Raw genomic sequence first — 11630 nt, 5'->3', positions numbered from 1 at the left:
CATGCAGTCGTAAGTGGGAGGAGATGGGTGATAGGAACGATGAGAAGATTAATAGTAGTGCAGACTTAGTAACTAATTTGACAGTGTTGAGGGAATTATTTGTTTAGCAGAGTGATAGCGTTCAGGAAAAAACTGTTCTTGTGTCTTGTTGTTCAGGTGTGCAGTGCTCTTTGGCATCGTTTTGAGGGTAGGAGTTGAAACAATTTATGTCCAGGGCAAGGGGTCTGTAAATTTTTTCACAGCCCTCTTTTTGACTCGTGCAGTATACAGGTCCTCAATGGAAGGCAGGTTGGTAATAATTGTTTTTTCTCCAGTTCTTCATATTACAGACACCTGGCTGTATTTAAAGTGAAAAAAGAGGCATTCTAGATTATATGAGTTGTTTGACCTCCTCAAATACCAAAGATGATCTTAGTTACAAAATTATAATGAATCCGTTTTATCAAACTTCACATTGCTTTCATCAAATGATACTGAACAAAACTGAACAAATGTTAAATGCCATAATGGATGAATAACTCAGATTCTTAGCCACAGAACTGTAATATTGCATCACGTGCTGTTTCTTGCAATGCAACAATATGCCCGCTGGACCAATGCATGCCAGGTGATAGGAGGCAGAATTACAACACAAGGTCAAAGAAGAATTACAAAGAAGGTCAAAGAGCCTTGGTAGTACAGTGGTCTAAGGCACCCTGTTATTAAGCTGGTTATTAAGACCAGATGCCTGCAATTACTGCAGGTTCGAATCTCGCCAAGGCTCAAGGTTGACTCAGCCTTCCATCCTTTCTAAGGTAGGTAAATTGAGGACCCAGTTTGTGGGGGCAATAAGCTGACTTTGTATAAATATACAAAAGAATGAAGGCTATTGCTTAGCGCATTGTAAACCGCCCTGAGTCTCCGGAGAAGGGCGGCATATAAATCAAATTAAAAAAAAAAAAGTGATAAAATGCATTTCAGGAATGATATTTTCTCCCTTGGCAAAACTCTTCCACCTACAGCTGAGCTTCTTCCTAACTTAGATTGCAAATAGATTACAGCCAGACAAACTATATTTGGAATCCTCGCATTCCCGGATTAATTTCTGTTTAGTTAAAAAAAAAAGAAAGAGCATTGTTTCTCAAGCTTGGCAACTTTAAGACTTATGGACTTCAACTCCCAGAATTCCCCACAGAGCCAGCTGCCTCAGGGTTTTTGGGAGTTGAAGTCCACACGAATTAAAGTGGCCAAGGATGAGAAATACTGGTTTAAGAGAAGAAGCCCCACTTTCTTTTCTCTTAATTCACCGTTTTGGATCAGAATCATGGAAGCGGTCGGTGGTTTAAATATAAGGTTCTCTTATTGGACGGAATCTGCTCGCTTTACTTTTACAGAAGTCTATCTTAGCGCCCTCATCGCTTATATTGCTCTTCTCCGTTTTCATTGGCTTAGCGGTCGCGGATAGGCGGAGCTAGTGCTTCGTCTCTTGGCAACCGAAGCTTTTTTTCCCCATCCTACATTCCAATCCGGCCCGCGGCGCTACGCGCATGAGCAGTTTGAGATCCTCCTCTTGACCGAACGTTAGGGACCGTTGGCAAAGATTCGAAAGGGGCGGGGGCGGGGGCGGGGGCGGGGGCGGGAGGAATATTGGAACGAGGAACTAGCTAACCAATGAAAAGACGGGAGGATCTGGGGAACCGGGGTTCCAGCACCTCACAGCCAATCAGAAAACTCGCGGATGCTGGGCGAGTTGAAACGTGAGAGAGGTGTGTTAGGGAAACTGCTTTGAAGGGCGGGCGTTGCCTTGAATCGCCAGCTTTTGTTTCTTATTTTGGGTTTGCTGTATCTAGAGCTGGGGGACAAAAATTGGAATTGAACCAAAGGAGGCTTCATGCGCAGGTAGCTATGAAATGTACAGCAACCTAGCCAGGAGAAGTTCTCATTACAACTTAATGTGGGGCATTGGGATTGTCTGAATCGCCAATACTGGTTAAGGGAATCTTCATCACTGGAGGTTTTTAAGAAGAGACTGGACAGATAACTTGTCTGAAATGGTATATAGGGTCTCCTGCTTGAGCCGGGGGCTGGACTAGAAGACCTCCAAGGTCCCTTCCAGCTCGATTGATTGATTAATCCTTGATTTTAGGGTACAGTTTATGCTGGATTTGCCAACCAGGAAACTAGATCAGAAGTATATAAATTTCTCTTGAACCCAAAGCACTCACTGCATGAAATGAAGTGGATGATGTTTCATCAGATTGTTTTAAAACATCTGACACTCATAAGATTCAGAAAGTTTAAAAAGCCAATAAATGAAGGGGGGGGGAACAAGTCCTGGAATTGCCCGTATAGGAACTATAATGGAGAATCATGTGGCTAAAACCATCTTCCCCAATGTGGAGACTGCAGCTTCCAGTCATGCGGAGTCCCAGGTTGGTTGCATAGCCTAAAGGTGTGATGGTAGTGGTGGGCTGCCCCCGGTTCGCACTGGTTCTATAGAACCGGTAGTAAAACTGGCGGGAAGCCCCACCCACTGAAGCTGACATGAAAACGCTTCTGCGCATGTGCAGAAGAGCGTGCACGCTTGCTTCGCTCACACGGCCCCGTTGCAAACCGGTAGTAAAGGTAAGTAGAACCCACCCCTGCGTGATGGTGAACCTATGGCATGTGTGCCAGAGGTGGCATGCAGAGCCCTCTCTGTGGGCAAGCGCGCCGTCCAGAGGTGGGATTCACTTACCTTCCCTACCTGTTCGCAAATGTGAGCGTGCACCCTTTAAGAGACACTGCTTTATGTAATCTATTTATTATTATTATTAGTGTGATTTATATGCCGCCCTTCTCCAGAGACTCAGGGCGGCTTACAATGCTTTTAAGCAATAGCCTTCATACTTTTGTATATACCTGCTTAGTAGGGCTTTTGCCCCCCCCCAAGCGGTGTTCTATTTTATACAAAGTCAGCTTATTGCCCCCACAAACCGGGTCCTCATTTTACCTACCTCGGAAGGATGGAAGGCTGAGTCAACCTTGAGCCTGGTGAGAATTGAACTCGCAGTAATTGCAGGCAGCTGGCAGCTAAATACTACTTTAACAGTAGTTTAGTCCACTGCACCACCAGGCTCCTATTAATCCTTCTCAGATAGTGGAATTATCTGGAAAGATACTCCTGAGTGCCATCAACTCTTTAGATTGTGGCTTGTGATCAGTCTTCTGTCATTGGACAGCCATTTGGTGTAGGGTCTCCTCGAGCAGTGGGTTTGACTAGAAGACCTCCAAGGTCCCTTCCAATTCTGTTATTCTCAGTCATTGCCTTTAGGGTTATGGGGCATTTTCCCGTAATCGGGTCTAGCTTCTTTATAGAGTCCTACAAAAAGGCCTTCAATTGTAATAGATTTAATTTTCACATGTTCTGTTCATTTGTTAGTGAACTTTTGTTTTAATAATGTGTTTAAATTGTCAGTAGCATTGAAATTATTATTATTCAAAGTATTTGTATATTTTGAAGGACCTTGAAGTGAGACCATGGACAAGAAGAAAGATTCAGGCAAGCACCTGGACCCCCCTGCTGTGTTCCAGACTACAAGGCCAACTGGTAAAGAATCAGCAAATTCCTTCTTAGAGATAACCTAGCCATAAAGTTATCGCTACGGTTGCAGCTTCTAAACTAGCCTATTTAATGCATTGTGTGTGTTCTGTAGAAATGTACCTGAAATCCACTAAGAACAAAGTAAATTTTCTGGATTATTTCCTGAGACTAACCACAAAGAGCATAGTTTGCCAAATGTTAAATTATGAGACTGATCCATTTCTGGTTGCAGTTCAAAATGTTGCCTATAAAGCGTTTTACAGAACCAGTTTGATATAGTTGTTGAGGCACTCGGCTAGAAAATAGACTGGGAATTCTAGTCCTCCTTTAGGCTCAAAGCCAGCTGGGTAATCTTGAGCCAGTCACTGCCTCTCAGCCCCAGGAAGCAGGCAATAGCAAACTACTATTGAAATCTTGCTAAGAAAACTGCAGGACGTGTCCAGGTAGTCACCAGAAGTCAATATTGACTTGAAGATGTATGTGTATGCGTGTATACACAGACACACACACCATACCCTTTCAGAAAACAGTCCTGTATCTCACTGTGGTGCTCTCTGACCTCTGAGGATTTCTGATAAAGGTGTGAGAAATTGATCAGGTGGCCAGAAGAGCAAAGAGATATTTGTGTTTTCCATTTCTTTCCTGATCTTTTTTCACCAAATAATTTTCTTTCCTTAGTTTGCAAAGGTAGCATTGGCATACTTAAACTAGCACAACAGCTGTCTGGGTAAAACTTAAGATCCCCGTTCTGTGTTTTCATTAACAACTAATGGTTTTCTATCTGGTGAGAGTCTGGCTTAGCATTATAGATCCAAATAGAAAATCATGAGGTTAGGTGTTTTCTGTGTTTTTCCCCCCTTAGGATTTAAAGAATTGATTCCACCTTCACATTTCCAGAGCCAATCAGCACCTCCTCCAACAGTGTCTACTACTGGGCTCTTGGGGGCCACAGTTTACCCTAACTGGGAGGAAGCTGCTGAACTCCGACGAGAGAATTTGCGTTTGAAAGACGAACTTCAAAAATGGAATACAAAAGTAGATACGACAGAAGACCCAAAAGATAAGACCAGGTGAACATTTCTGTATCTTATTCATTTTCTCTGAACTTTTTAAAATTCTGTGTGAGCTGGGAGAGGAAACTATTAGAAGAACATGCTTTGAACTGTTTCTTAGCTAAGCGATTGAGAGCAGCACCTTTTAGATTCATTTTTCTCTAGTTTTGTTTTGTTTTCTTTGGACATGGTACAGGTAGTCCTCCACTTATGATCACAATAGCGCCCACAATTTCTGTTGCTAGGACAGCTGTTAAGTGGGGCTTGCCCCATTTTATGGCCTTTCTTGTCACAGTTGTTAAGTGAATCATGGCAGTTACCGTATTTTTCGGAGTATAAGACGCACTGGAGTATAAGACGCACCGGAGTATAAGACGCACCTTAGTTTTTGGGGAGGAAAAAAAAAAAGCTGATTGGCAGGTGGATCAGCCTCCCGGAATACCCCCAATCAGCTATTCCCAGAGGTGAATTTTAGCAACAGGTTCCTTGATTGTGAGCTCTGTGCCTTGCTTTTTTTTGCTTTTTTTTCTGCCTCTGAAACTTCTGAAACTGTTTCAGAAAAAACTTTCTTTTCTTGCCTCTGAAGCTCTGTTTGGGGGCTTCTTTTCTGAAGCTCTGTTTTGGGGGCTTTTTTTATGAAGCTTCCTTTCTGGTGCTTTTTTCAGCCTCTGAAAGCTCCATTTGAGAAGCTGGGCGGGGCTACATTCGGAGTATAAGACGCACCCGGATTTTCACCCTCTTTTTTTGGGGAAAAAGGTGTGTCTTATACTCCAAAAAAATACGATAAATTAGTAACATGGTTGATAAGTGAATCTGGCTTCCCCATTGACTGCTTGTCAGAATGACACAAAAGGTGATCACATGACCCCAGGTCACTGCAACCGTCATAAAATACAGGCCAGTTGCCAAGCGTCTGAATTTTAATCACGTGACCAAGGGGATGCTGCAACAGGTGTAAGTCTGAAAAAAACGGTTGTAAGTCACCTTTTTCAGGGCCGTTGTAACTTTGAACGGTCACTGAACGAATGTTTATAAGTTGAGGACTACCTGTATAGCAGATAACCTACTTATGGTCTTCTTGACTCATGGCTTTTAGCAAGGAAATATTATGCATTCCGTTGTTTCTGTTATTAAGTGAGCAGCTCCTAGAATTGTCCTTCCTTATGTAGAGATGCCCTTCAGATTGTATGGACAGGATTTACAGCAATAGCTATGCGGGCTGGGCAATTCTGTGAAGTGAAGCTCACAAATCTGGAAGGTTGCAATCAGGATGCACGCCTAGAGCAGGCGTGTCAAACTCAAGGCCTGTGGGCCGGATCCGGGCCTTAGATCTGGCCCGCGGGACTGCCCTGGAAACAGCAAAGGACTGGCCCACAGGCCTTGAGTAGAGAAGGAAGGAAGGAACGTTATACTGAGAGGGAGGGAGGATCTGAGGAAAGTCCTGCCTTAGCAGTTGACCGCCACAGGTACCCCCAACATGAGTGACGTCGAGCTGGCCATGCTGCCTCCCAGCCATGCCCTCCCCCCTTCCCCCAGCCCCAACACAACTTTGTTGTGGCCCTCAATGAAATCAAATTTGACACTCCTGGCCTAGAGCATTCTCCTTTGAGATAGGAAAACGTCCTGACATCTTCCTCTCTTCTATCTAAGGTCCTTGGATAGGTTGGCTGAGCCTTCAAATGTGACCCTGGCAATGTCTCAACAGGCTGAAATCATCTCCCATCAGCTCCACGAGATCCAGCGGTTGGAGTCAGAGGTTAGCGCCCTCCGAGTTTCCTCTGCCCAACAGGAGGCAACCGTAGCTGCTCGGGAAAGTACCCTGTCCAATCTCCAAGGAGAACTAACCTTCCTCAAAAGCCAGAACCTTACTGAAGTTGCTATCCTGAAGACCCAACTGGAAGAAGTCAGGAAAAGTAGTCAGCAAGAGAAAGAGGCCCTAAGGAATGAATTGGAAGAGCTCAGGAAGCAAAGTCAGTTGAAAGCAGATTTCCTGAGGGAGGAACTGGAGTCAACCAAGGAAAGGAGCAACCATGAAATTGCCCTGGCACAGGGAGAGCTGCAGCAGATGAAGGAAGAGCGAGAGGTGGAGTGGAGGAGGCAAGAGACCATGGTTCAAGAATGCCGACAGTCAGTCCTGAAAGAGTACCAAGCAAAGGTAACTGTAGAATGAAAAATAGCAATAGCATTTAGACTTATATATCGCTTCATAGTGCTTCACAGCTCTCTCTAAGCAGTTTATAGAGTCAGTATATTGCTCCCAACAATCTGGGTCCTCATTTTACCCACCTCGGAAGGAAGGAAGGCTGAGTCAACCTTGAGTCCTTTCAGGATTGAACTGCGGGCAGTGGGCAGAATCAGCCTGCAATACTGCATTCTAATCACAGCTCGGGACGATTTTTTTTTTTTTTTTTTTAGAAAAGGCATAGAATAAAATAAGTTGCAAAGCTCTCTGGAAAAGAAAGCATTGGAGGGCAGTTACAGGTAGTCCTCGACTTACAACAGTTCATTTGTGACCGTGGAAAGTTACAACGGCACTGAAAAAAAAAAGTGATTTAAGACCGTTTTTCCATACTTAACAACTTTTTCAGGTCTCATGATAAAAATTCAGATGGTTGGCAACTGACTCATATTTATGACAGTTGGAGTGTCCCGGGATCATGTGATCACCTTTTGCAACTTTCTGCCAAGCAAAGACATTGAGGAAGTCAGTTCCACTTAATGTCTGTGTTACTAACTTAGCAACTGCAGTGATTCACTTAACCACTGGCAAGACAGGTCGCAAAATGGGACAAAAGTCACTTCACGACTGTCTCGCTTAGCAACAGAAATTTTGGGCTCCATTGTGGCCGTAAATCGAGGACTACCTGTAATTTCAAACAGAGTAATAGAGGTGAGCCTATGTACCAAGTCTCCAGCTTCTCTTTTTCCTCCTACAGCTGAATGAGCTGTCTGAAGTCTACGAAGCTGAAGTGACTTCCTTGAAGCATCAGATATGTGCATTCCAACAGGATTTGGAAGCTCAGCGTAAGGAAGCCAGTCAATTAAGGGAGAAAAAAGATATACTCCAGAACCAACTCAGGTTGATTAATTTTTCTTCACTCTCCCTCTTCACACCTCTCCCTTCCCTGGTACAGAGATCTTATTCAAGGTAGTCCCTGGTTTCTTTCTTCCAGCGTGACTGAGGCAGAACTGGCTACCCAGAATGCTTTGGTGCTGCAGTTTAAGACCTATGTGGGGGAGCAGAAGTCAAGTAAACCTGGTTTTGAACAGGAGCGGCTGATAAATCGAATACAGGTGAGGCTATAAGTGTCAGGCCTGGAAGCCATCTTTTGCATTGAATCTTCAGGCCTGCCACATTTACTACTGTGGGAAACTGGGAGGGGGGATTGTATGGAGCCAGGGTGATATATAGTCATAATAACATTCCTTTCTCAGAGAGTCAAGGACATCTTGCCCTGCACCTGGAGGATTGGAACTGGGAGGCATCTCCAGTTGGGATGGTGCTTTGATTGGACCATGTGATGGACATGTGGGTGCAGGGAATGGATCTTTGACTTTCTTTTGGGTGGGGAAAACTTGGAAGCTTTCAGATGTGCCAATATGACATCTCTAATAAAATGGAACTTTAAGGAACCTCAAGCCTCGGAGTCTTTTTTGTTGGGGGTGTTACTTGGAACCCTGACATTAACCCAAATCTGCTTTAAGACTCAACCAGCTCCCCGGATCCCAGGATGCTGTCCAGGGTCCTAAGCCTTGAGTGTTGACCCGAAACGGGTGGTGTGAAGACTCAGGAAAGATGGAGGAAGATAACAATAAACAGGGCTATTGCTTTGGCCCTCTGACCCATCCAGTCTAGCAGTCTGCTCTTTCGACCAGCTCCATTAGGAAGCCCATTGGTCAACCAGCAGATGGCCTGCGAAGGCAGTCTCACTGCTGTTAAAGCTTATAGTCACAGCTCTCCTTGAATTCCATGCCAGTGGTTGTATGTGAAAATTGGACAAAAGTCACTTTTTTCAGCATCATTGTAACTTTGAACGGCCACTGAACGAAGGCTGGTAGAGTTGAGGATTACCTGGGCACCATTTTTCTTTTTGTTTCAGCAACTTGAGGATGAGAAGGAGGCTCTGAAAATGACAGCTGAGCTTCTGCAAGTTCGTGTGGCTTCGTTAGGTGATATCTTGACTCTGCAGGAGACCGAGCTTGATAAAAAGGTGATTTCATTTGAGCATTTTATAAAGTTCTGATGTCTTATCTAATTGGGGTTTAGAATACAGTATAATGATCCATATAGCATTGCTGTAATACCGGTACTTGTAATGGAATATAAAGCCCTACACAATGTAAGATCTGGATACTGTACTGCAGGATTGTCAAACTGGATTTCTTTGAGGGCCAGATCAGCATTGTAGTTCTCTTCCATGTGCCGGCTGGGGGAAGGAGACGGGACGGACACCTGCAGCACCCTGCCGGCCATGCGTGTACCCCCATGCCACATACGGTCCCTCACACCCTGTTTTGGCCTGTGAAGTGCTGCAGGAGGCCATCCAGGCTGAAAACAAGGTGCGGGCCCCCCCACGCCCTGTTTTGGCTGCCAGAGGCACTGCGGGCCGGTCCTTTGCTATTTTCAGGCCGGTTCCACAGGCCAGATTTAAGCACCCTGCAGGCCTTGAGTTTGACACCTCTGCTGTACTGTATATCAGCATTCCCCAACCTTTCTGGGGCCTGGGGTGGTGGTGGTGAGGGGAAATAGGGGGTGGTTTTCTGTGAGGGGCAGGTGTCCGCTCGCGTGAGTGGGGCTGCCAGCCAGGGTGGATTTGATTTAAATCATGATTTAAATCACTAGTAAAAAGGCTTGATTTAAATCAACTCGATTTAAATCATAATTTTTAAAGAGCAACTGTCATCTCTGCTACTCCTTTGACCCACTGTTGACTCACCAATAGTCCCAGTGTTGCAGAATATACAGCTTCATGCTACATAACTAAGCTCCATTTCATGCTGAATAAACTAAATTATTTATGTATCTTAAATAGAAAACTATCTTACGATAGATTTTTACCCCAAAAGTTTTTTATTAAAATAAATTCAATAAAAATCAAAAAAATCCAATTTAAATCAAAAAAATCTGATTTTTTTAAATTTTTTTAAAAAAATCATTGATTTTTATCCATCCTGCTGCCAGCACTGGCGCCCACCGCTTGTGAGTGGGGCTGCGTGCACACGCTCACATGCTGTTTGCACAGCCCAGTTCCGAATGGGCCGCGACCCAGGGATTGGGGACCCCACTGTAGGGCCCTGTAGAAGGCCCACAAGTGCCTTTTACATATCAGTTAGGGAAAATGGCCTTTTGCAGAGACCTTGTGTGCCAAAGATATGAAATGTAATGAACTGAGAGAGAACACTATCAGTACAATTTGTAATAAATCTGTCCCTAAGCTTTCTGGCTTTGTGGACTGGTGGGGTGGGTGGTGGGTGGGAAAGTGGATGGTTCCGTGTGCTCAGCTCTATTTGCACACGAGCAAATGGAACTTCTCACGCAAATAAGTGCTCGCTACTCAAGTGGAGTTGTGCACATGAGGACGCTCGGCCGCCATTGACATGGCCTGGTTTGGAACGGGCCATGGCCCAGGGGTTGGGGAACCCTGCAATAGATCATAGAATAGGGGTATCAAACTTAATTTCATTGAGGGCTGCATCAGGGTTATGTTTGACTTTGGGGGGCCAGGTTGGCATAGCCAGCTCAATGTCACTCGTGTCGGGGGAGCCTGCGGTGGCCCAAGTGCTCTGCCAGCAAAAACGAGCTCCTGAGCTCCATTTTCAGCTGCGATGGCCTCCTGCAACCCTCTGCCAGAAAAAAATGGAGGCACCGCAAGCCGGTCCTTTGCTGTTTCCAGGATGGCCCCACAGGCCAGATCTAAGCACCCTGCAGGCCGGATCCAGGCCTTGAGTTTGACACCCCTGTCATAGAATGTAAGAACTAGAGGGGACTTTGTCGATTGTCTAGACAAACCCCTGCTCTCTGTAGGAATCCACTGCAACCTCTAACTCTTCTAAGTCTTCTCTAACTCATCTCTAACTGATCAGCTGTTGTCATGCTATTTTATAGTTATGTGTGTAAAGGTTCTATTCTTTATTTTAAATTGGTTTATATTTCTTTTTAATTTTAATAAATTGTATCGTTTTAACATTGGTTTTGATTTCTAAAAAAGCTTAGATTTTTTTAAAAAGCCCATTTTATAAATAAATAATAAATGAGTGTGCAGAAGTAGAGTTACTAATTCTGGAGGAAACTTTGCTGCCAACTAAAGGAAGATAGTACCTTTGGATTAATTTTTGCCCAGTTTTTTGGTACAATGCTCGTGATCATCACAGCTCCTGAACAATGAATAACTAGTAACTGTTGTCAAGAAAGCTCCCCCCTCCCATTTAAAAACATAGCATGAAACAAAGCACAGGGCTTCAGCTGCTTACTATGATTGCTTTTTTTCCCGTTCAGTCATGACTAATTCTCCGAGACTGTCTGGACAAGTCTCTGCAGTATTCTTGTCAGGTTTTTCAGAAATGGTTTGCCATTGCCTTCTTCCTAGGGCTGAGAGAAAATGACTGGCTTTGTGCCTAAAGCTGGACTGGAACTCAAGTCTCCCCCTTTCTAGCAGTAGCACTAGCACTTAGACTAATATACCGCTTCACAGTGATTTACAGCACCCTTTAAGAAGTTTATTGAGTCAGCATATCGCCCCCAACAATCTGGGTCCTCATTGACCTCGAAAGGATGGAAGGCTGAGTCAACCTTGAGCCCGTGAGGTTTGAACTCCTGTCAGTGGGCACAATTAGCCTGCAATACTGCATTCGAACTACTGTGCCACCATGGCTCCTTTTAGCCTGATGCCTTCACCACTGCACCAAACTTGCTCTCCTGTCATGTTCCCTTTCTAAGAAAACATACTGAAACAGCAAGCATTCTTGACAACATAGCTGGAGACAGACTTGCAACTCATTTTTTAATTACACATTTT

The 11630-nt window shown here is 44.5% G+C and overlaps 1 protein-coding gene across 1 annotated transcript in view; it reads left to right on the top strand.

Moving 5' to 3' along the window:
• Positions 1 to 2221: 2221 nt before the first annotated feature.
• CCHCR1 (coiled-coil alpha-helical rod protein 1) overlaps positions 2222 to 11630 on the top strand; it is a 28260-nt gene continuing 18851 nt past the window's right edge. Inside the window, 8 exon segments of the mRNA XM_070933427.1 lie at positions 2222 to 2313; positions 2315 to 2411; positions 3482 to 3568; positions 4460 to 4632; positions 6277 to 6769; positions 7551 to 7693; positions 7788 to 7908; positions 8715 to 8825. Coding sequence (XP_070789528.1) covers positions 2222 to 2313; positions 2315 to 2411; positions 3482 to 3568; positions 4460 to 4632; positions 6277 to 6769; positions 7551 to 7693; positions 7788 to 7908; positions 8715 to 8825 — 1317 coding nt within the window.

This window comes from Pituophis catenifer, unplaced genomic scaffold (assembly GCF_029215685.1).
Source record: "Pituophis catenifer annectens isolate HBS135680 unplaced genomic scaffold, rPitCat1.0.hap2 SCAF_2, whole genome shotgun sequence".
Taxonomy (NCBI): domain Eukaryota; kingdom Metazoa; phylum Chordata; class Lepidosauria; order Squamata; family Colubridae; genus Pituophis; species Pituophis catenifer.
The sequence above is the reverse complement of the archived record's forward strand: the minus strand, read 5'-3'. Positions and strand labels throughout refer to the sequence as shown.